Here is a 25,899-nt window from a genome sequence, read left to right as displayed (position 1 = left end):
TGGGTGGTGAAACTGACTCACCCACACAACTTTTTTATATGATGGAGAGCTAAGAATACAACTTGGCATTGAGAAAGCCTTCTTTCTGGTACTCAAGCCATTAATGTTCACAACTGGACCCTTCCAGATTGTTTTGTGACTGGTGAGGCAAAAAGTCGCCATTTTTAAGTGTAGATTTTGAGAGCACATTTGTCAAACAGACCCATTGATATCCAAATATATATATAGCAGATTATCTATCTGGCTCTTTCAAAAATGTTCCACATTTCTTTCGGTGTTGGGGTCAGAAGATAAAGTGACTTGCCCAGAATCACAGGATGGTGAGCCAAAGCAGCGATTTCAACCATAGACCAAGTTCCAAAGTCAGCATCTCTAGCGGGTAGCTCACATCTTCTCTTTTCAAAAGACCTTCAGTGTTAACTCCCCTCTTATGAGTCACAGTGGCCGCTCGTCAAGGAGTCACTGACCTGTGCTGCTGCTGGCCGTTTGGAGCCCCGTAGGACATCGGAAACGCTGCAGGGGAGTGCTTGTTGCAGGAGGACGGGACTGCGAGGCCCACCAGGTTGTGCGCGTCACACCAAGCACACCTGCTGCCTCTTCCCGTGTCTCCGCCCCCTGCTTGTGCTGACGCTGATAACTCCTCGCGGCCCCCGCTCCGCGGGTGCCGCTCGTCAAGGAGTCACTGACCTGTGCTGCTGCTGGCCGTTTGGAGCCCCGTAGGACATCGGAAACGCTGCAGGGGAGTGCTTGTTGCAGGAGGACGGGACTGCGAGGCCCACCAGGTTGTGCGCGTCACACCAAGCACACCTGCTGCCTCTTCCCGTGTCTCCGCCCCCTCCCTTCTTCATCCTGCATAAGATCAGGCTTAGCCACGCGTTAGCGGGACGCGTGTGCGGGACATTACCCGGGACAAAGCCCGGACTAAGGGCGGACCCTCTGAGACCCTCCGAGAATCGAGGAGACTGGACTGGCCACAAACCTTGGCCTATAAGGTACTTTTTGTTGCCATCACGTTTTATATCTTTGATTGCCTTGGCCCCTTACCGTAGCCTATGCAAATGGCTTCGGTAATTTTAGATCTGGCTGTACCTGACAAACAGGGAGTGTTGCTAAATGGCACTCTAGATAATTATTTCTCCAAATCATCCCCCGACATTGCTAGGGAGTCGGTCCTGGCTGAGAAGAGGGCCGACCGACGCCGCTCTGTGGAAAATATAAAAAATGGCCTAGTTCCTTTGCCCTTGCTTCCAGCTAATGGTTCTAATGACACTGACATTGATCTAACAGTAAATGACTCAGCCTCTTTATTGGATAGCCAGCCTTTGGAAGCTAATGTCATTGTGCTTACACAAAGCTCTTTATCCGCCCCAGATGCGAGTATGTCATCTTTACTTTCTAATAACCAAAGTTCATCAAAAGGAGAAGCTTCGCCTGTTGTAAAAATAACTCGCTCTAAGGTTAAAAAACTGATTCCTGCTCAAAAAACCTATGGTCCTCCACCGAATAAAAAACCGCGGAAAAGGGGAGATCCGCTCCAACCAAAGCTAAGCTGCCGCGACTTTGGCAAGAAAATAAGTAATGCTGTTAAAGAACTTAATACGCCACATACAGATTGTGAGGGAGGTACTGCTTCAATAATTTCTCCTGCCATGCCAACTACTCCACTAACTAATGAAGATTCAATGGACATATCCTCGGCTACTAATGCACCTATTGCGAGCAGGGACCCTGTGTCCCTACTTGACATAGAGAGTTTGATTAAGTCTTACTCAGCAAGCATACTGGAGAGGTTGATGGAGGTGGAATGTAGATTGTGTAACATTGAGCGTGTCTTGGGTAAAAAGGATGATGTAATTAACATCGGTTTGGGTAATGCGACTAAAACAACTGTAGCAAATGTCCCTCAAAATATATCAGCCAAAGCTCAAGCACCCAAAGCTACTAGTACTCTTACTAATATCTCACCCCCTAATGCATCTACTTCTAAAACCACGGGTAATATGCAGATGACGACTGTACAAACTCTCCCACCCCTTAATCCTCCTCACCCAAAAAACCTTGTTGCTATACCATCTTTAAATGTTACAAATAAAAACACTGGCAACATATCCAATCCACCTTTGGTGAAACCAACAAGGGAGGCGGGTGATACGAGCCATGCTTGGGGGAAAGCTAGAAGGACACCTCTGCCCGAACTTCCACCAGAGGCAGTACCCTACGTGGTAGTTTTAACAGGGGTGCCCGTGCTTGGACCAAACAAGAGGGAAGGTTTTGCCCAATTAAAAAATAAGATCATGCATTGGCTTAGCTTGTATAGGCCCATTGCAAAGCATGTAAATGGAGAAATTGTTCATGTACGTCGCCTGCAATGGCTGGGGGGTAGACCCAAAGATATTGATGGTGATGTAGTGGTGGTGAACTTTAGGGATCCAAACGCTGTCCAGTTCATATTGAACTGGCAAGCTGGAAATTCTAATAACATAATAATCCCAAAACCATTAACTTATTTTTATCCAAGGTCAGTGGTTTTTCCATCACAGTTTTTCTTGCCGCAGAATCAGCAACCACACCACCTACCCACAATCCAACCAAATAACCATTCCATTGTACAAAATGCTGGGAGTAATTGTTATCCGTCATATGCCCCGCCTCTGCAGAATGTAAATAATATGCACTACATACCATGCCCCACGATAGCACCAGATCCATTGGGATGGAACTATGTATCGGCCAAAAACACCCAGAGGGGCAGAATGGATAATCTGAAACCATTTACACCGCTAGAAACCTCCAATAGATATGACATCTTTAGCGGTCTAGACAACTGTGATTGATGCCATGAGATGCTGGGGGGTGCGGGGTTAGATATACTGAATGGTGATGACGTGAGTGATATCACTCAGAATGTATTGGCTAATAATGTGTTTATTAATGAAGTGAATGATGTATTGGTTAATTCATCTCCTTGTTGTATGGGTGGAATTGACAATGATAATGTTACTGTACCCCACGATGTCATTCCAAATCCCCAGGCAGTGACGCCTAGGACTTTCCCTGAGAGATTAGTCACCCCCGATATTCCGATAAACATGATCTGCTGGAATATAGCCGGAGTTGATAAAAATTTAAGGGATCCAGAGTGGGCCACCTACATAGAGTCCTTTGATTTCTGCCTTCTGCAGGAAACTTGGGCTGTGGAGACACCTCACAGGGTAGGTTACAAGACTTATGGGATTGGTGCGATACCCTCTAGAAGTGGTAGGCCGTCAGGGGGACTTTTGATATGGGTGAAAATAAATATAAGGGTAAACATTGAGGAGATATCCACTAACTCCGTAGACATACTGGCCTTAAAGATTACAGCTTGCAATGGGAGGAACCTATTTCTAATAAATGTTTATAATAGGCCTTCACCTTCCTCAAAAGAATCACCGACCATTGCCAATTTAGATTGCTTTTTGAATAGATTGGACCCCAGGGAGGACTTTGTCATCTTGGCTGGTGATTTAAATTGTAATTTTGAGCCAGTCTTAGGCCTTAGTGAAATCTTTGATGATGAAGACCAGGCAAACAAAATCCCTATCCTGGAGAACGTAAAACAGGTTAAATGTACAACTCTGAGCTTACAACTTATGAATTTATGTACGGAACACTCCCTTAGGGCATGTAACGGACGGTTACCCTCCGACAGCTTAAAAAAACCAACATTCACCAGGAACAACTATAAAAGCAATTTAGATTTTGTGATTGCCTCTATTCCCCTTTGGCCTCATCTTATAGACCTCAAAGTAATGGAACGGTATGAAAGTGATCATTTTCCCTTAAACCTGACTCTGGATGCCTATTTGTTGAATGACATGGTCCAATATTCAACATCTGAGGAAGATGAAGTCGCTAATCCGGAGATCCTTATCAGTAATAATAGAAGGTCCCTAAAATGGCCATTTATATTGGATCATAGTGATATTTTAAGTGAAATATACACGCTTTTGGCAGACACCTTTGGTCCTTACTTAGAAAGAATAGGCGATAATGATGGTTTTACTTCATTTCTCCAAATCCACCAAAATTTTTTTGTCGATCTGAAGTTATTAGTCACTAAGATGCCTAAAAAAATCAAGCAGAAGACACAGAATTTGTCCCATAGTAAGCCCTGGTATGACAGATCCTGCAGAGAGTCAAAGAGGGAACTACTATTGGCAATTAAGACCAAACCTCCAATAGACGTAAAAAAAGCAAGGAGTGACTACAAATCTGTTCAAAGGGCTGCAAAGATAGCTTGGGAGGAAGATAAATGGGCTGAATTGCTGCTAGCCGCCAAGTCACGTGATAATGTGGCCTTTTGGAGGCTGGTCGCTAATGGGAACCATGTAGGTAGGGTATCTAAAGATGTTTTCTTGGATGAGTTAACATGGGTCACTCATTTCACGAATTTATATAAAAAATATGATGACCCATACAGGAATATGAGTGTGGAAAATCTTGAATCTCCAACTGAACATCTGGTTTTTACTATAGGGGAATCAGAGCTGGCAATATCTCAAATCAAATCCGGTAAAGCTCCAGGTTTGGATAAAATCCCAGGGGACTTGTATAAGCACAACCTTGAAGTGTGGGCACCTTATATTAACTACTTGTGTAATACATTTTCTTGCACTTTAGAATTTCCAGAAAGTTGGAAGGGAGCAGAAATTGTTTTAATTTTTAAAAAAGGAGATAGGATGGACCCTTGTAATTATCGGCCAATAAGTCTAATGGACATTTTACAGAAAATATACTCAGGACACATTCTAATACGAGTGAGTAATTGGCTAGATGAAAACTCCTTTTTAACCAAATTCCAAGCCGGTTTCAGATCCAAGGTCAGCACAATAGACCAAATTTTTAGATTTTGCTGCCTCTACTGGAAGTACGTAGTGATTAAGAGGTGCCATTTATATGTAGCCTTTGTAGATTTAAGGGCTGCATTTGATTTGGTGCCCCGCAGTCTCCTATGGGCTACCTTGAGTGCAGCAGGCTTGCCAAAAAATCTTGTCGCCCCGATAAAAGAGTTACATAATGGGAACTTCGCGAGAGTTAGATGGGGTCCAAACGGCGAATTAACTCAAAAAATACCCATTGAACGAGGAGTACGCCAGGGTTGTGTTCTGGCCCCGACGCTATTTTCCATTTTTGTAAACGACATCCCCTCTTTTTTAGAGAGATGCAAAAATGATGCTCCAAAATTGAATGGTGAAAAGGTGACATCCTTGCTATTTGCCGACGATACCATTCTGATCTCCCAAACTAAAAATGGGCTGCAGACATTATTAAACACCTTTAATGAATATTGCAGCCAAAAGGGATTGGAGATCAATGGCAAGAAGACCAAATGCATGGCCCTAAATCCTATCAAACCAGATAAGGGCTGTCTAACACTTAAAGGAGTCACGCTTGAATCAGTGCCACATTTCTCTTATTTAGGGGTGACCTTGGACTCAAACTTTACTTGGAAAGCCCAAATTGACAAAAGTAAATTAACATATATGCAAAACGTCAAACCAATACTTAAGGAGCAAAGTATGAGTACTAGTAAAGCGGTATCCCCAGTGATGGAATTATTTAAATTTAAGGTCCAAGCATCTGTACTTTACGGTGCTGAAATATGGGGTCCCGGGTCTAGGGAATCTTTTAGTGTTTTAGATAACAATTTTATGCGTAGCTTGGTTAGGGTCCCCAGAGGCACCCCTTTAATTCCCCTGGAGCTTGATTTAAACCTCAAAAGGACTGATCACCAAGTTTTGATTCGACCTTTAATGCTGTGGGTGAGACTATGGCAAGTGCCCGAACTTCAAGATTACCGAGATGGGTTAAAAGAAATCATGATTCTTGACAGCCAGAGTACCACTCCATGGCTAAGGCACATCAAGACATGGTTGAACAATATAGGTTTGAAACATTTTTGGGAGAATCCTGAGCAACTACCTGCTAATCCCAAATTAATCCTAAAAAGAGCCTTTTGGAGTTTCATGCTAAGTAGGACTGTAAATATTGCAACCAGTGGTACCTTAGTCGCAAAGTTCCTAAACTTTAAGGATGAACCGCTCTACGAGACGTTTATGGATGAGATCGAGCCGCCACTCGCAAAAACTTTATTTTTAAAGTTTCGTTATGGTAATCTACTGATCAAAACTACTTTGGCACGGTGGGCTAGAAATCGTGACACAGCAGCCCCAGAAATGGACGAACTCTGCCCAATGTGCGACCAAAAACAGACCGAAAATGAACAGCATATTCTTTTTTTCTGCCCCTTATATGCTCAAGCTAGAAGGAGGTGGATTAAACCAATATGCTTACTTTTGGGCTTGAGGTCATGCTCCCAGGCTCTTAGAATCTTACTAACAAATACATCACAACAAATAACATTCAGTGTCAGTAGATTTTTGCTCTCTATCTTTTATCAAAGGAAAAAAATAGGGCATCAACTGTAACTGTATCGATGCTGGGATTGACATGATGGTCCTCTTTATCTCCTTACGAATGCATGTATCTGCTCAAATTACTCCCAACTTGTATTGTATTTTATATTTTGTGTTTTATGTATTCAAGTGATAATATGTTTTTAACTATTAATGAAATGCAATGTAATGTATGCACTGTCTTTTATGGCATATTAGCCGAAATAAAGAATTTAATGAATGAATGAGTCACAGTGGAGGGACTGGAGCCGAAACTCACTTCTTCCTCCTGAACAGATGTGATAAACTCGGAGTATTATAAAAACAAGCATTTACAATGCAATGGTCTCGGCAACATGATAGGTAGAGCTATTGGCATTGCTCATTTTTTTTTCTGTATCCGTAAATAAATGGCATTGTCATTTGTATTGGCAATAGCTTATTTGCTTGCATATGCGAGACCTATTGCATTAGCAGAGAGAGAGTGAGGTAGTGAAATAGAGATAGAGTGAGGTAGTGAGAGAGAGGGTGAGGTAGATAGTGATTGAGGTAGTGAGAGAGAGTGAGGTAGTGAAAGTGAGTTAGTGAGGGAGAGGGATGTTTTGAGGTAGTGGGATAGAAACAGAGAGTGATGTTGTTAGGTAGTGAGATAGAGAGAGAGTGAGGTAGTGAGAGAGTGAAAGTGAGTTAGTGAGAGAAAGAGAGAGTGAGGTAGTGAGATAGAGAGTGAGTGTGGTAGTGAGTTAGAGAGAGAGAGAGTGAAGTTGTGAGGTAGTGAGATATAGAGTGGGGTAGTGAGAGAGTGAGGTAGTTACGTTTTGAGAGAGAGAAGTTGTGAGATAGTGAGATTGATAGAGTGGAGTAGTGAGGTAGTGAGAGAGAGGTAGTGAGAGCAAGTAGATTTGTCAAGGCCTGCAGATAAAGGATAGTCCGGAAGGTGTGGGGAGGAAAAAGGTTCAATATTTACCAGAGTGAGAGACTGCATACTAAAGTGGTTTGAAGCATGGGTGTAAATTGAGGGTCATCAGCGGTCGTCCCTTGCTGCCCCTGGCACTGCTCTTGCGACCCACTGGCCTCAGAGGTCGCAAAGGCAGCACCTGTCACAAATGAGCTGGACTCTGAGAGCAGCCAACAAATAGCAAAATATAAACTGGCTTAATTTCTTTCTGGTGTGTGTAAAAAACATAGGCATGTGATCCAGGCGACTGCTGGCTGTAGGGCAGGAAGCAATTGAAACGTGTTACTCTTTCAATTTGTCAGCCAGCAATATGACCTTCAAGTCCTTGCAAGCCCCAAGCTTCCCTACACACTGTGTATCTTATCCCGCAGACTAGGTAGGGATTTTGATGTTTTTCTACACTCCTGTTTAGTAGAAAAGGTAGGAATTAGAAGACGTGTATCTTCAGTTGGCTTTCCTGGTTTTCCAGTTCTGCTGAAACCTAGCTACTATTGTGTGCCTGTGAGCTATGCTGCCAAAAGTTTAGGATTGCATCATTATGCAATGAGGTTGACTAAATTATGTGGCAAGAACAGGCAAATTACACATCATAATGAACACACATTCTGTGGTAGGGTTATTACGCCATCTCGTCATTTTAAAATGGATGAAGCAATATTTTATTGTAATTGCAATTAGATAGCGCTTCGTTAACGTGATGAGGACCCAAAGCACATTAATGGATGCATTGTATGCTTCACAGTGTGGGAGTACTTGATTAAAACAGTTGTCAATTGCCATGTGCCTTACGTGGGAAGTGTGTTTGGGTTCTGTGGGTGTGACCAGAGTGGTGCTCTCTCAGATGCGTGTGAAATTCAGTCTTAGAGGTGTGATGATGTCACTTTGTGTGATGTCACAGTGGTCAAAGGTCACATGATGACATTTTTGTGAATTGACATCCATAGTTTGGTGGGGACAGCTGGCATGTTTGAGACACTCCCGCTTCCTCAGACTTTCATAATGTTTATTTCGCTGTCTCATATTTTCAGAATTGAAACGGTTTCAGTTCTAATTATTCATTTCTTTGACACTGTTAACAAACATTGTCAAAGCATAGAGATTCGGCTTTAGGCAGACTCCTATTATTGTGTTCTATGTCTGGAAGGAAAAACAGAAAATGCACACAGGTACCTAAATACTGGTCAGGTCATGTCACATGATGGGTGAGGCCTAGAATATTAGTTTACATGTTTTAAGCCACCCTTAATTACATAGGCCATGCCTCTTGGATAGGATTCCTTGCAGGTCACCCAAAGCACTGCTCCAAAGAGTGACCAAGGGCTTACCTGACCAGGCCTCCATGTTGCTGCATGTAGATGCTTTCCTTGCCCTCACCCGCACAGATCTCCGAAGCAGAGGTATCCACAGTGCAAAGAACCAGACGCAAGTCTGAGGAGGTTGATGGCACCGGATCCACGCCATAAATGTACACACAACCTCTCCTGACGTCCTCCCGTAGCCAGTCTATCTCGCGGGAACCAAAGCAAGTTCTTTTGTTCAGACAGGTCCTGCTGCCAGCACGCTTCATGTTCCTCTGAAAAATATACAAAAAAGCACTGTGAGGCATTGCAACACCCACTGTTATTGCCCAGACACAAACAGAGACACTGAATGATTTATTTAGCGGGAGGGGGGCGGGAAGAAAGACGGACAGCGGGAGGGGGGTGGGAAAAAGAATACAACAGCACAGCGGCCGACCTAATCAGCGAGAGGAGGGCGGGAACAAACACGGACAGCGGGAGGGGGGCGGGACAAAGACCACGGCAGGGAAAGAATACAACGGCCGACCTAATCAGCAGGAGGAGGGCGGAAACAGAGACGGACAGCGGGAGGGGGGCGGGAAAAAGACAGCGGGAAACGAGGACAGCAAGCCTACCTCATCTTAAGGAGCCGTAAAATGGCGGCCGGAAGCTTTCGAATTTTTCAGAATGGAGGCGTGGTTTTGCTGTCCTGAGTGACGGACGACGTCACGGCTCTCTCCTCCAATGGAGGGAGAGCCAAAAAGAGGGAGGGATAAAGCAGCCCTCTTACTGACAATAAATCTCGGACTTCCGGTCTGCCTTCAGCAGACCGGATATTACCGAGACCTAAAAAAGCAGCTCTTAATTTGAGCCAGTGGTTAATTGTCAACAATGGCACTTATGACACTCTACAAATGGTGGTGCTGTTTGTCTAAATTAGAGATGAATGCAACAATAGATATTTATTTATTCAATATACATCAAAATGACTAATACCTGCCACCCATGCCATTCTTATAGATTTGGGGGCCTGGAATAGTCTGAAATGTCACACTTGTAGACAACTTTGAGTGTTATGGTTAGTAGTTGTGTTGGTTCTGTCATTGGCAGCACTGGCCGGGGCAATGAGAAGTGCAAGCTGAGGAGAGCCCTGCACTTTTTTAAGCAGTGAAAAAAAAGCAACAAGCATTTACAATGCAACGGTTTCGCCTTTGGAAAAGTTTGAGCTATTGGCATTGTGAATGACAAACTTTTTATTTATGTGTTGGTTTTGAAAACAGATAAATAAATGGCATTGTCATTTACAATGGCAATAGCTTAATCTCTCGCAAATGCGATTTGGATTGCAACTATTTCAGTTATCATTTTGCACTACGATGAAAACTGGCTTGTGCATTTACTCCTGCAGAAGAGTATCAAGAGGAGAGTCAGCAGGTGTCCCTGTAGGAGGTAGTGTATTCAAGACTGTGCAATACAATTCATGCTCCCTTCCCAACTCACTTGGTCTAGAACGCCCAGTCATACACTGCACCACCATACATTGCGACACAAATTGAATAACGCAAAACAGACCAAATATCACCATAGAAACCACAATACTTTGACAAAACATGTTTCAGTGAACATTTCAATAAGGTCACAAAGGCCAGATAACTTATCCAAAATAAATTATATATATAAAAAAACACAAACAAAAGGCCTTGATGTGGAAAGGCAATAAAAGGTAGTAATCAATTGTTCTTTTTACTGCTTAAACATTTCGTCACTTAACAGTAAAACCGAATCGTGACAACTTAAATATTTAAAAACTCGCCATTGTTCTCAACACAACGGATGAATTGCCTAAAAATTAAACTTTGTCATTATTCATAAATCAATCATCAAAAAGGGGACAACACTTTACAGCTAGTTTTTTTCATCAAGACCTTGGGGTGTGACCAATACGTTGATAGCTACCCGAGTCTCCGATCTTTCCGTGGCATTGATGTAAACGGGAGACTGGCCTTTAAACCGTGCACGTTTTTAGGTATTCTGAGTCCTTGCAGCTTCAGCTGGCCGCCTCTCTAGAGCCAGTGTCTGCAGACAGGATAGGCCGCCCCTCAGGCCGGTGACAGGGCGCTTGTGGCAGGCGTCAGCACCAGGTTCCAGGACCGCGGCCTTGTTTGTGCTCATGGGCTCCTGGAAGATGCAACTGTTTTGGTTGGGGGGGGGGGGGTAATTTCTTGCTCGGAGGGTCTGAGTCTTGCAGTTCTGTGGCCAGCCTCACCCGCAGGTGATTCAAGGAGCCCCTCGCAGTCTCGAGCAGTCACACACACCGGCCACGGTCTCTACAGGTCATTTAATCCAGTTCATCCATTTAAAATAGGGACTTGGGACAATACCACGTTCATCTATTCAGATGCTAGCAAGCTTGTAATAAGATCATTTCAATGGAACTTTCAAACGCTTTAGTAATTAGAAAGCAGGCAGAATGAGAAAGGAGTTGTTTGATATGTTTGGGGTGCTCTCCAACTGCTGTGTGAATTCTTTTACTGCGGATTTAGACGCTGTGAAAATTCTCACCTCATTACTGGCTGCGCGCCGCGGTTTCCGCTTAATGGGCCTCATCAGGAACATTTCCATCCCGCCTCGGAGACTAATACACAGCAGAGCCTTCATTTCTTTTCTGGTTACATTTTCTGTAGCTCACAATCAACGTCTGGAGGAGTGAGTGGGCAACTAAACAACACAACATGTATCCATCAGGGCGAAAACTGCTGAGCGCAGCACCATTATCATACCAAAGACCGGAAGTTTATATGTTTGCAAATGCTTAGTGGGATACTGCCCAAAGCACCGTGGTTCGCATTTCTACAGCTAGTACGACGGTGGAGGACAGGCCACTAGCTATCTTCTACCCGTGGGATAGTGATGTCATACTATGTAAGGCACCCGGAATTACTCATACCGTGGTGGGGATTGTTATTTTACAAAGTGCGGAGTTACTGCATTGCATATCGGAATGGACTATACAGTGGCAATGCTTTTTACCCGGTTCTGAGTCGGAAATTCGGAATATTAGATTTTTTTTCCTGCACTAATTCCAACAGGTTTATACCTCGTGAAAATCTTGTTGTGAACGACCAACGGGTTCGGTAATTACTGCAAACCCCGGAATCCTGACTCGGCGTCTCTGTGCAGGAGGGAGATGGCGAGCGAGTGTTTTGTCCTTGATGTGAGCGACGGCAAAGCTCTCTGGTTTAGGCTCTGGCGACCGCGTGAATGCGCGCTGTTCAACAAGTTCTAGTGAGAAAAAAAAGCATTGCGTTTGTCTCGGCGACGCAAACCTCAAACTGAATCCTTCTACAAGTAAACTTCAACAAGCCTGCGATGACGCTCCTCGCCCTAGCCAATCACCACACGGCAACAGTGGTGACGCTGCGCCGCACGGGCCAATCCCGTCGCGGCGTTTGGTGAGGGGGCTCGGCTCTCCCGTCCAATCGGAGAGCAGCAGGCTCGTTTTCGGTCGCGTTGGACAGGCCACTAGCTATCTTCTACCCGTGGGATAGTGATGTCATACTATGTAAGGCACCCGGAATTACTCATACCGTGCTGGGGATTGTTATTTTACAAAGTGCGGAGTTACTGCATTGCATATCGGAATGGACTATACAGTGGCAATGCTTTTTACCCGGTTCTGAGTCGGAAATTCGGAATATTAGATTTTTCTTCCTGCACTAATTCCAACAGGTTTATACCTCGTGAAAATCTTGTTGTGAACGACCAACGGGTTCGGTAATTACTGCAAACCCCGGAATCCAATCACCACACGGCAACAGTGGTGACGCTGCGCCGCACGGGCCAATCCCGTCGCGGCGTTTGGTGAGGGGGCTCGGCTCTCCCGTCCAATCGGAGAGCAGCGGGCTCGTTTTCGGTCGCGTTGGTACCAGCAAGGTACGGGGCCCTTCGTCGGGGGTTTACTGATCCCGGGTTGCGGTGGTGAAGCTGCACACAGGTTATTTTAGTGCGCTCTGCTCGGGGAAGGCTCGCAAACCTTCAGTCTGCACCAAAAACGTGTCGATGGATTCGGGGGCGTTCCCGGCGTCGCGTGACGTCGGCAAAAGCCAAAGAATCTCGGGAACGCCCCCGTGTCTCCTCCGGCCATGACGGACGCCTCTCTGTTCCAATGGCTAGCCTCCATTTATGGAGCTAGCCAATGAAACAGAGGGAGGGACTAAGAGTACACACTAAGAAACATAAGATTTCTCTGGAGGCGGAGCCTAACGGCTCCGTTCCCCAGCGAAACCTAAAAACCGCATATCCATGTGCCTGTAAGTAATGTGTAATGTAATGTTTAATGAAGCAGTATTTCAAATAACTAGAGCATGTTAGACCTTTGTCGGATTACCACATATTTGAGTAATTTCCGTGGTCTTCAGTGTTTTGTTACTTTGGGTTGTTACCCTAGATTTTCAGATCCCAATTTGCATCTTAACATATTTATGGTTAAACAGTATACAGCTAGGAGGTTTTTTAGGTAACCAGAGTAATTAGGCGCACAACAATGCACTTCTTATGTTTTCTATCCAGCCCTGAAGATTCGCAGTGTGTTCCCTGCGATGAAACACGTGTTGGCCCAATTTAAGGAACAATAAATTGATACTCCACACCAGAACGTCCTTTTGAACTTTGTCACGTCATTTGGAAGGCCTGTTATTCTCGAAATGTTATTCTGAAAGTGCTGATGCATGTTACCAACCATTTCTAAAGAAACCAACATTACCAAGAATGGACTAATACTGTATAAGTGCAGGGGCTGTGCTGTTGTTTTGATATTTATGGTTAAAATTGAAATACTGATGGCCCGGATGGCCCCTTTAGGTGCACAATATTACGATCATCTCAAAAATATTGCGAAAAACAAATTTTGTGAATAAAGTATTGTGGTTATAAGAATATCATGGTACAGAATATCACAGATAAGAATATCTTTTTTTAAGTAATATTTTTGTAAAATAGTATTTAATATTGATTTTGTGATGGTTTATGATTTTGTAATTAATTATGTTAATTTTATTTGTTTGTTATGTTTCAGGGGCTTTATCTTTTTGCAAATATTTTAGAAATGTTGATTTTGAGCTTATTTTTTGTTTTTTACATTATTGGCGGGGGTTGATTGTTTAGTAGGGTGGTAGTCTGGCATGATATTTAAATATATATTTTATTTTTTTTAACCCCTTCACTGCGGCGGCTATTCCGCCGTAGTGCTAAGGGGGAGGGGGGGTGGCACTGCGCTCCCGTGCTCGTGACGGAACCGCTCCGTCACGAGCCTCGGGTGGGCTGTGCTTGTGACGGAACGGTTCCGTCACGGCCCGCCCGCCTAATAGAGCGTCCAGCGCAGGCGCGGAATTCGCGCCACGCAGGTGCGGCGAGCGGGCCGTGACGGAACCGTTCCGTCACCAGCACAGCCCACCTGAGGCTCGTGACGGAACGGTTCCGTCACGAGCACACAAGGGGTTAAACATGTTTTGCAATTTGTAAAATTTAATTGGCTAGTTAAATTAATAATTGTGTAAATTATTTAACTGTTCCTTCATTTAATTTATTTTAATAAACGTTATTTAATTTCTGTGTAGATTGCTTATTTACATTATTTATATAGTGTATGTATTTTTGTAGTTTACATATGTCTGTAAACTCTATATTTAGTACCACAACATTTTTGCTGCAATATTTGTATAATGCAATGTTTTTTTATGCTAAATTGTGTCCAAGAGATCTCCTTTATATAATGTTATCTTAGCAGAATCTTAAGACACGGATAGAATGTGTCATTTCACAACTTACTCATGCTCGTTTTATCATCCTTAGTAGCGCACAGATTCTCCTTCTTGCCACATTAAAACTTGTGGCAGCATGCAGCTCTCTGCACAAGGTGCAGTATCTCACTGAGCTATCTTACCAGCTGACTTTCACAGTGATGCCCTAGCGCTACTGCCTCTCTCTATCATCTGACAGAACCGGTCTCTAGATAGGTGCCACTCCAGAGCCATCCCTATTCTCAATCGTCAAAGACTCTCCTTAACACAAGAAGCTATAAAGGTAGCAAAACCCTCTTCAGAGCTTTGTGTCCTAAAGTCTGCGGAATTCTGAGGTAGAATACCTGAAAATTGCTTACAATGTGTAAGGTTTTACCACCATGCTCAAGGCATCTACCTAAATAAAGAAAAATGCACAGCAGTCTTTTAGTCTAATGGGCAAGGGCCAAGTTACCTATTTATTCACTGAAATCCTTGTAGGGCAATAGGGACTACAGAGCACTGAATGGGAAATGACGTCAAGCAGGGCTGAATTTTCCAGCCATTTGCATTATGATGTGTGTACCTAGTGGCAGTCTTCACCTCGGCTATCGATAGCCATTGACTGCACAGAAGTGCCAGCTCACCATGGTCACTTGTTCATCATACTGGCAGACAAACAGGAGCATCCAAGTGGGAGGCCTCCAATGGGTCCATTGCCTCTCCTCCCCATGGAGCAGGGGTGAGTGCATCCTTCCGTGGTCTTACCACTGGCACCTGGTGCTTCCAGAGTGCCTTGTGTAGTGTGGTGACCCTTGGTTGTAGAAGGTCGCAAATTTCTTTAGTCCGGCTTCAGAGTGCGTTGTCACATTTCCTGGCTTGTGGTTCTCTACCTAGGCCTCACCAAAGGTCACCGACCTCACTTTTTGCCAACTTTTGTTCTTTCCATTTTATAATATCTGGTTCTGGTCAATAGTCAACAAGCATCTTATAAGCTCAAGATTTATGCCATTGTTTTCTCAACATAGAAAGTATAAAAGCACCAAGATTCACATATGTAACTCAGCTAATGGGGAATTTGCAGTAGACAAACCTTCATTATTGTCATTCCTGGGTTGCCGAATGAAGACAGTAAAACGAAACTCTTGTCGACATCCGAGGTCATGAAACAGATTCTCCAGCAGGTGCAGCTAGTGGGATCCTCCAATCCCATTCATAATATTCCTGACTTCAAGAAAGAACCGACTGGATCTACCTAGCTTAAGTTTTTACACTTTCCTGAATCAAAAGGTGTCTCACATTTCTTTCCACGCCCCTCTATAAAACAGACAGCCTGCTTGATTGAGATGCCTTTCAAAGAGCTTGAATAGACTTTCAAACACAGCTGCCAATTTCTGATTCCTCAAGTGCTATGATCTATCAGCGGATGTGGCACTTCTGTTCTGTGAAATGAAAGAAAGGTCCCCAATTCACCAGCCGAGGGGCCACACCCATTTTATTACATTTTTAAGGGGGGGTCACTGGAAATGTGAATGTCTGCTTCCAAGGTATATAACACTAAACCTTAAATAATCTTTCGAATAAATATCCTACCTTAAAAGTCAGGTCACGATTCCAAACTCCCACACTGGTCTGACAGTTTGCTATTCTTTTGGGAAAAAAGTAAATATCTTTTTATCTTTCTTTGAGAGAAATGCAAAAAACAGACATTTAGGTTTCCATTTTTCCCTGTGGTGCGGTGCGTGTTAATCACTTTCCGTGCTATGAGACCAAACAATATAGGCAGTTATCTTTGTGTCTCTGTGTCTGCATCCTAGCATCAGGACCAAGGCTCACGTGGAGCTTCAAGTCTAAATCTGTGTCCATGACCCCGTGATTGATTGTCTGACGGTCATCTACGAATATATCATCTCATTGTTTAGCTGTGCAGCAGGGTTGGGCTGGCCGGTGAATTGAGATGTTAACCTGTTTGCAACCCTGCAATGCTTCTTTTTAACATGGAACGTTAGAATGTATTTTTGAATAATAGGTGTGATATTTTTTCATTTACACTCCCTTCTCTTGCTTTCTGACTAAGCTCCCCTTAGCAATTCAGTGCAGTGGGGGATGGAGCTCCGACCGCAATCATATGCCCAGTTGGGGGACGTGTGCATTAGTACATAAAGCGCTTTGATGGGCTTGTCCGAGCTACAGACACTTTGGATTGGTTATTAACTACTATGACGTGACACCAGGCTCGTCGTGCACGACAGAGTGCCGCTTCGGTGTCTCAAGCACGGACGGGGTGGGGCGGGAGTGAATTTGGTTTTACAACAAAGTAAAAAAAAATAGCAAACGTCTGCGCTTGTCGAACAGGAATGCCACAGGAACACAACTTTGCCTAGCTCGTAAATCATTCATAAAATGCATCCTCTTTGACAGAGTTAGCTCAAGAAACAAGTTGTATTTTTATTTTTTATGGAACATTCAGCATGTGTTTTTCGGGATTGATTTTTTTCACCAAGTGGCATTTAACCATCTAACCCCCTTATCCTCCTGAATGAAGGTGTAGTGACAGAGAAGAGAAGAGGGTGGCTTTACGGCTTAAAATACTCACTGCCTCTGTTTATGGTAGCTCTGCAGCTGAAGGCCTGGAAGCCCTGCCCAGACACCCTCTTCTGCCCCAGGCTGGAGGTGTCACCCCCGCACCCCAAGGCCGGTGTTAAGATGCATTACCAGCCAGGCTTCCCAAAACAGAGATTAGCGCCTGGGGCTGCTGAACGCCCCCCCCCCCCCCCCCCCCCCCGGATCTGGGGCACAGCACTCCCCTATCTTTAGTTTCTGAAGTATGAAGGATGGTGTTTGTTTAGCTCTGTCCTGAGCTCAGCTTTTGTTCCTTTTAAGTAGGGGGGGGGGGGGGGCACATGCTGCCAGGCCCGAGGGCAGGGCCACTGTTATGGGCTGTCTAGTAGCCCACTTAGTGCCACTGGGTACAAGGCTGGTCCATTAGCAGAATTGATTAATGAACAGGAGGGTGTTGCCACCACCTCTGGACTGGCGCATGGCCTGATAATTACCAGCTACCTCCATCGCCTCACTTATAGGGGCGGGGAGACTCATACCTCCGGGTAGGATGTACATCTTCTAGTATAGTCCTCCACTTGCTTCCCACGCAGCCTGGGTGGCGTTATTGATAATGTTCATATTGTATTGTACTGTAATTGCATTTATATAACGCTTACTACCCCTGACGAGGTGTCGAAGCGCTTTTTCGGCGAGTAGCGCGCTACTCCGGAACCCATATCACACGCAGGAATCCTTTTGATGAACTGTAAAAGGCTAATTCAGCCTTCCCAAGCATGGGACACGTTATTTTCAGGTGGTAGGTACCAAGATCTCACCAGTTGGTTCACCCCCACTGATATGCTCTCGACCCCCAGATAGGGAGTGAAGCTAGAGGGCTAGTTTCAAAGTCTCTGGTGTTTACATTCAGGAGAGCTCGGTTTCAAGTCCCCAGTCTGACAGTAACAATATCATTTTGGCATTTTCATGCTCCTTGCTTAAGTAGCAGTGCACTGAGATTAAGTTTCCTGTTTCAAGGTCTGCCTTCCTAGCAAAATAAATGCAGATAATACCTTCTCATGTGTGGTCAATCATGTTTAAAAAGTGCTGTGAATCACTGCAAAGCGGGGTTGTGAACACTTCACAATAACAAGAGCCACATCAGTAAACAGATGTGCCAACAGCAGGCTGGTTTGCACTGTTGCTGGACATTTTTACTCTGATGTTGAGCGATTCTGCACCAGTTTTGAAGTTGCGCCAGGTTTGCATTTCATGATCAGGAACACTTTATTCTGCTATAAAAGCACAGTTAAAAAATACAACACAACATTTTTAAAAGCTCATAAAAAGTGTACTAATATCAAATCACAAAATATCTCAGTTGAACCCACCCCAGCATTTAATGCTCATTATATGGCCAAGCCTTTTCCTTATGGCAAGTGCACTTTTAATAAAAATTAAACACGGCACGGCAATTCTTGGGGTATCCAACGTTTGTAATCTATTCAAGCTGTCGTGTGCTGACTACAATTTGTTGCACAAAGAACAGGAACCAAGAAACTCCTCCTGTGCGAAGAATACGTGCTACAACACAACATAACGTGCAGTGCGCTTGGCTTTGAGACAGAATCACAGGGACAGTTAGGGAGGCTAACAAACTAGGTACCCTGGGAAGGATAGGCTACAAGAAAATTAATTAAATTAAATCGAAACCTGATGAGATAAAATCTAGGCCTCTCATTGTGAAACTAGAGTGAGGTAAAACTCCAGGCTTCGTGAAGGGTTAATAGACACATTGGTTAGCACTATCTGGGATTGATAAAAACTCCCTCTGGCAACCTTCTATTCTCCACTTATGCAACAACTCTTTAACTAATGGTTTACCACCCCTTGTATTAGTTTCTGGTTTACAAAATACCCTTCAGTTCCCAAATTCATAAAAACAGGTTTGACATAATTCCGCCACGGGATGGACCCGGTATTATCCAAACAGATACAGTCTTGTATAATCTCCCTTGTAAGGGGAGCTTCCAGGATCAACCAAACTCTCAGCCAAAGTAGTAATTTTAATTCTGCCCTCTATATAGTTTGCTCTGAGTTCTAAATGGCGTAGAGAGGGTCTGTAGAGAAGTTCTCAAGGCCAGTGCCTTAAGACCCTTACGGGTGAGTAGTTGTGCTTTACAAAACATTGATTGATTGATTGAATGATTAGAATGCCCACAAACTACATTGAAACGTATTTTCTATTATCTTGATGGGAATCTCCTTTTTTATAACCCCACACTCCTGTTTCATACGTAGCTACAGCAACACACTTGGCATTATCAATTGCAGAGAGTTCCTTCACCGGTTTTTGCCTAAACTTTCTTGCAAAGACCAATTGATCTTTGGAAGTTAAGGGAACGTGATCTGTATAGAAAGTCCCAACTCATCTTGGAATCAAACTCAATTCCTAAATAGGAAACATTTTCAACTTTAGCTATCTCACCCAGTTGGAAATTCATAGTTTTTGTTCTTATAGGGCCATCTAGCATGACAAAAGATTTACCTAGATTTGTTTTCAGTCCTAAGGTATCCATGAAATGTTTAAACCCGTCTAAGAGGGGTTTGCAGCCCCATAGCCATTCGCGCAATGAGCACAGCATCATCCGCATATAGCAGCACTGGAATTAATGTTTCTTTCATTTTGGGTGTGTATTTCCCTACACAGTGCAACGTTTCTTCCAAACCACTTATATACAATAAAAAACAACAAAGGAGCCAACACGCAGCGTTGCCGCACACCCATCCTGGACCTAGTTTATATAGAGAGCGCTTCATTTATCCCATACCGAATTTTCACAAAAGTGTCAGAGTACATCATATACAACAAATTTGTCAGTGGCTCTTCAAACCCTAGTTTGTCCATACCATAACACAGGATAGAACGGTTTACCATATCAAATGCACTCCAGAGGTCCATAAATGATATGTGAACAGACCCCCCCGTCCCCCCTCCCCCGCTTCGCACTGACATCCCCCCAGAATGAGATGCAGGTTTAGGCGTTGATCAATAGTTCTGTCACCTTTTCAAATCCCATATTGAGCCCTAGAAAAAATAGTTGCTTCTCTTCTATCCAGACCTCCATTTTAGATGCAATAACCCTACTTAGGATCTTACATGAGCTAGCCAAGAGAGAAATTGGTCAATAGGAACTAGGCAATTTTTTTTTGCCTTCTTTAAAAATCGGTACCGCCAGTGCCACTTTCCATGTCGGGATTAGGAATAGTAACAGAAGCCCTAAAAACTTTGCATTTTTAAGTCAGTGCACAAGTCAATTTTTCACTCATCATCGGCGAAAACGCCACTGCGAAATTGCAGGACATTGGTGCAATTGAAGAAGTTGGCCCCAGATGTAAATTATGAAAATATATGCACTTTCTTTATTGCTCACTAACTCCAATTAAGACTCTTTTACTTTAATGGCACAAAACGTAACTAATAGTTTTGGCTTTTAGATAGCATACCGGGTTCACAGGGACCTAGTAATGTACCTTTTGCTACCTCTTGTATTTTGTTTGCTCACAATTGTCACTTTTGCCTCATGTAACTTAACGTTTGCTTTTGTAATTTGTTCACTTGTAATCTTCTCCTCATGTACCAGTACTGTTCCTATTGTGAAGCGCTCTGACACCTTCGGGTAAAGTCCGCGCTATATAAAAACGCATAAATAAATAAATGTCTAAGCTAAGGAGCGAGAGATCACTTCTCTGGGGGGCTGAGAGGGAGATTACATCTCTGAAGTGCTCAGAGGGTGAGATCGCCTCTCTGGTGTGCTGAGGGGGAGATATAGCATCTTTGAAGTTTTCAGAGAATGAGATTAGGACTCTGAGATGCTGAGAGAGAGAAAGAGATAAGAGAGGGAGAATGTGGGAGAGAGATTACTTCTGAGCAGTGATCATAGACTTCAGGTTATGGAGCATAACATGTAAATGTTATGCTCCATGTAAATATCTTTTTTTTTACAATAAAAAAATTACTGAACTAAAAAAAAAAAAAAACTTGTCAGTGGTGACCTTGCATCAAAGGCACACAGAGCAGTCTCACGAGTTACACAATTAAGTGAGATGTTTTCGAAAAAGAATGGTAAATGCTTGAAACGTGCTTCTAGCAAAAGTAAAGAGTGACATGGCGACCAAGACCCTCAATAGGAGGGGCTAATTAATTGTGTTGGGGCCAGTAACTGAAGGAGGACTCAGGAGAGCCACTGAAACACTGTGGAATTTAACCCACATATTTCAGCTGGGAAATGCAGCCATAATGCACAGGAGTGAGTCGAGGCGGTACAGTTACAAGGCCCTCTGGTTTCATGGTTTCAACTTGTAATAGAGACTATTTGTATCTGCTCCCAGAGTTACAGGTACTCCCAGTTTCAGTAAATCTAGGGGGCGACAAAATACCGGCCCATTTCCTGTGCTACTCATATTGAGGTCCAATGTCTGTAGTTTGGTGTTTCGGGGACAGATACATCAGCTTACTGTGCCTGTTGTGTCTCTGCTTTTGTCAATATCTCTGTATCCATGTTACGCAGGCGCCCTGTAAAGTGTTCACCGGCTGCCTCCAATGAGACCGGTTAAAACTTTTCAGAATGTTTTCCTTTTTAACTCGTTTTTAACTTTTCCTCAAGGTAGTAGTGCAAGCAGAGGTTGTATTAACATGGTAGCAGTCGTGTCATTTTGTTTACGCGCCTGTGTTCTCTATTTCGTATCAAAAACGCCATTTCTGCTGCTTGAAGCCTCCCTTACACATTCTCACCCCTCTTATGCTTGGTGTTTTTTGTTCCTCGACAGACTCAGTGGCTCCACGGAGCAGAGCACCTCCTCCCGGCTGATCAGGAAACAGAAGAAGAGGCGGCGGAAGCAGCGGATGCGCCAGATTGATCGGGTAAGGAGGCAGCTCCTCACACAGTTGTCTTCCAAAAAGCAAGATAGCCCCAGGCCCCACCCCCTTCAGAGGCGGACTAGTCCATAAGAGAGGGTTTACAATAGCTAGCTGGAGTTGCATTGTGAGGATAAATTTCATATGTGAATGGATTGAACCTTCCCCAGTTCTAATGACAACATGGCAGCCTCCAATGTACCCTCCTAATCTCTAGGACATGCTAGTCCACCTCTGCTTGGCAAGCCCTAGTCACTGTGATGAAACAAGCATTGGCAAACCAATAGGTCTCATTTTGCCAATTCTTTGGTTTCTGGCATCCACTATTGGGTATGCAAATGCCCGATGCTTTTAGAATGTGCCATCATTGGCAACGCCAGCCTTGCCGATTGCCATGCGAATAGTATAAAAGCAATTTGAACATTTTTTTTGTATATTTTCAAAATGGCTGCCACTTTGTATGCTGCAACATGACCACACAATGTGGTGGTTGTCAGGAAAGTATATAAAGCATTGCTTTCTGTTCTTTCTGTATTCTCAAGATGGACCTGACGTCGCATTTTTGCAAGGCCCATCTCCGATATTGATTTTGCCAATGCCAGTGCATTACAAAAGCATACAATTGTGCATCCAGCATGAAGGGAAAGTGAGATGGCAAGGTAGGGAGTGAACATAATGGAGACGGGGTGCAATGGATGGCAAGGTAGGGAGTGAACATAATGGAGACGGGGTGCAATGGGGGATCTTGGGGGGAGGGGCAATATAAAAACCTGCAGGGGGTCTAGGCAGCAATTTGGGAGTAGGGACTGGGCAGAAGCGTAAACCTGCTGACGAGTGGCAGCAGTACGCAAGGAGTGGCAGTGGAGAAATGGGGGGCAGCTTGGAAAAAAGGCACAAAGGATAGGGAGGGTGGGTGGAAAAGCATCACAGATAGTACGTAGTGGTATGGAGTATAAATGGGGAAGCAGCATAAAGGAGGTGGTAGCAAGAATACTCATGTGCTCCCATGAAATGCTTATACTGAATGGAAAACGTAGTTCCCAGAATGTGAGCAGAGGAAGAATATGACCATCTAATCAAAATGATGGTAAATTAACTATGCTCTAAAGGAGGGGCAAGGATAAGCAACGGAAGGAAAGAAATTGAATAAGAAGTACGCAAATGAGATTGACAATAAAGTCAACCAGTGGTATACAATGTGCTGAAACAAAGCCCACTGTAAGTACTGGTATTGTACACAACACAATACGTCTTTCAAAACCAGACAGCTGAAAGCTAAACATCGCAAAAGGCGGCGAGGGATTTAGGATTTGCCATTCTTCCAATTTGTCTCCTTCTTTTCAATGGTCCTGTTGCCATCTTGTGGCCAGAGAGAAGACTGCTCTTGAAAGATATGCAGGTCAGAAAATGGCTACTAAGCTATGCCTCATATGGACATGTGCATCTCCTTCGGTTGACTGTTTTACTCTTTATCTGGTGTGATCATGTACTTGTTGTTATAGGAAACTGCACTTGTATTTTTGTGCTCAGAACTTTCTTTGTTTTGCAGGAGAGTCGGGTGGATGATGAGTGTTGGTTTAAGTGAGGATACTCTTAAAGGAAGGCATAGTGTTTACTAAATTAGTCTCCCTTCCTAGATAAAGAAGTAATGGCACTCTAAAATTACTGATTTTTTTTCTCTTCCTTGCAGTCCTCGTCATTCAGCAGTATTACCGACTCCACCATGTCCCTGAATATCATCACTGTCACGCTGAATATGGGTGAGAAGCAGCAGGCCACTAGTACCATCTGCGTTAAAAGTTTAGAAGAGAATCATCAGGATCTGCTTAAACATAATTTATACATTAAAAGAAACCCTTGTAGTAAAGATTTCTCTAAGACAGATACATGTTGATAAATACAAAACCTTGTTCATTAGCTATAGGGAGCCTTTATTGAGGAGAAGGGCAGCGACAGCCATATTTTTCGATGTGTCCCTTATACTGAATTCTTGGTGAATATGATGGAGAATTATATCAATAACCATGCTTCATAGATAAAAGGACAATAATGTCTATGGTAGAGTTTAGTTTCACTGAATGGGGAGTGAGTGACATCCGTGAATAGGAAAGAAGCAAATCCATTGCCTACAGAAGAATTCTGGCTTCACTGCCTGGGAACGAGAGGCCATATTTTCAAATCATTTCTGTGAATCAGACCGTTTCCGACCACAAAAAATGCTTTTTCAAATGTACAAAGCACAAATTTGCATCATTTACAATTCCAATTTGTGCGTAGCATTTCAGTGTTTGAAAAGGGCATGTTAGGGTGTCCCTTCCAAATACAGAATCACAATGGACCGAATTATAGTTGTAAAACATTAATATTTAACAGAAACCTCAAAGGAGGTGATAGCCATTCACAAACAGGAAAATACCCTAAAGGGATCCCTTCCTCTTTGTAAATTTTGAAACAAACATTTTTCGGAGTGGGTATTGGCCCACGAACCTCTGCCTATTTTTAAAAAATGAAACATAAACATTTCATTTTATCTTTTGAAACGCGTCCCCTTTTTCTTTAAGGAAAATTGGCTGTATTTAAAATAAAATAAAGTTTTCTTTATATAAAAGCAATCATTTACATGATGGTCTACTGTCCCTAGCAGGCCGCCATCCCTGTTCCCTGTTCTGGTTGTCATTCCTAATGGGTAGCAAATTACGACTTACCTCATTTATATTCATGAGGTAGGCCAATTTGTCATCCACTAGGAATTGCTAATTGAAACTCAATACGTTTCATACGTTAGGAATTACAATTTCCTAATTGTGATTCACAGAAAATCACCATTAGGAAATCAATATTCCTAATTTTAGCACATCTGGCCCCTAGTAGCATTGGCGGTGATAGATAGTGAAGAAGTGTGACTGTGCGGAATAGGTTGAGAGTAACTCCAGTACATAAGGAAGCAGTATGACTTGGGCAGAATTCTGCTAGTATTGTATACGCACTGGATTTTACTCAACATGAGTTAGTGGGTAATCACAGTTTATAAGTAGGATTTTTCACAATACTTGGCAAAGGGTTGGTTTGGCTTCTGTACTGTATGAGGAGCATTAGTCGTTCATCTGCATAGAAAGATAGTTGACTGCACTAAATGAGAAGGGTTATGCCTCAGTGCTTGAGGGAGTTAAACATCCCAGCAAGACAGATGCTTGACTATAGTCGATAGTCACTCATCTCCCTTAACCTCCATTTCCATATTATATACTGTACTATGTGCAAAGATGCTTCTCAGGGCCTCGGTTCAGGTGGCCAGTGGTGGTCCTCGCACTGGAAGAGGATAGCTGTCCAGGATAACCACTGATTATGTAAATTATCTCCACTTAAATCCATTCTATAAAGTTTGAAACGTGTCAATAGACTTGTCATCTGGCATATATCTGACCCTCGCGACCCAACATAGAATTCCATCGCCTCAGATGGTTTAAATCCTGATTTAGAGTTTGGTGGGAAGGAACTCCATCACAAAGGTGACGGCTATCCTGTCCGCCTTATAACGAGAGCAGTATATCCTAATGTACTTGTAATAAGACGGACGGAATATCCATTTAAACGTGTCAGATACCTTGTCCTCTTCACTACAAGTGCATTATATGTTAATGCATTGGTAATAAGGCGGATGAGATTTACATCTCAAAAGTATGGGAAATCCCGTCTACCTTATTACTAGTGCGTAATAAGGAAGATTGTCTATCCGTCAACTTTGTGTCGCAGTACTCGTCCACCAAACTAAACCAGGCTCTTAATATCTGTTTAATGATTGAACAGTTGTTCTTGGAGCCAGACCCACCCTGTTACATACTTTGTGCATACATTGTTGCTTTTCCTTGCATACTACAAGCATTGAGGGTCAGAACATGTTAGCTAGACCCTTGAGGTCTGAAGGCATCTGTGGTAGAATGAAACCAAAGATTCTCTTTGTGTGATGCTGGTGATCCAATATGCCTTA

At 43.4% G+C, this 25,899-nt stretch overlaps 1 protein-coding gene across 3 annotated transcripts in view; it reads left to right on the top strand.

The window, feature by feature from the left end:
* DVL1 (dishevelled segment polarity protein 1) overlaps positions 1-25,899 on the top strand; it is a 668,196-nt gene that overhangs the window by 574,330 nt on the left and 67,967 nt on the right. For all 3 annotated transcript variants that reach the window (XM_086921442.1, XM_086921440.1, XM_086921443.1), the window contains 2 exons: positions 21,824-21,917; positions 23,602-23,671. In XM_086921442.1, coding sequence (XP_086777568.1) covers positions 21,824-21,917; positions 23,602-23,671 — 164 coding nt within the window. The remainder of the gene's footprint in view (positions 1-21,823; positions 21,918-23,601; positions 23,672-25,899) is intronic.

Source organism: Lissotriton vulgaris, chromosome 5, assembly GCF_964263255.1.
Source record: "Lissotriton vulgaris chromosome 5, aLisVul1.2, whole genome shotgun sequence".
In the NCBI taxonomy this organism is placed as follows: domain Eukaryota; kingdom Metazoa; phylum Chordata; class Amphibia; order Caudata; family Salamandridae; genus Lissotriton; species Lissotriton vulgaris.
The sequence above is the reverse complement of the archived record's forward strand: the minus strand, read 5'-3'. Positions and strand labels throughout refer to the sequence as shown.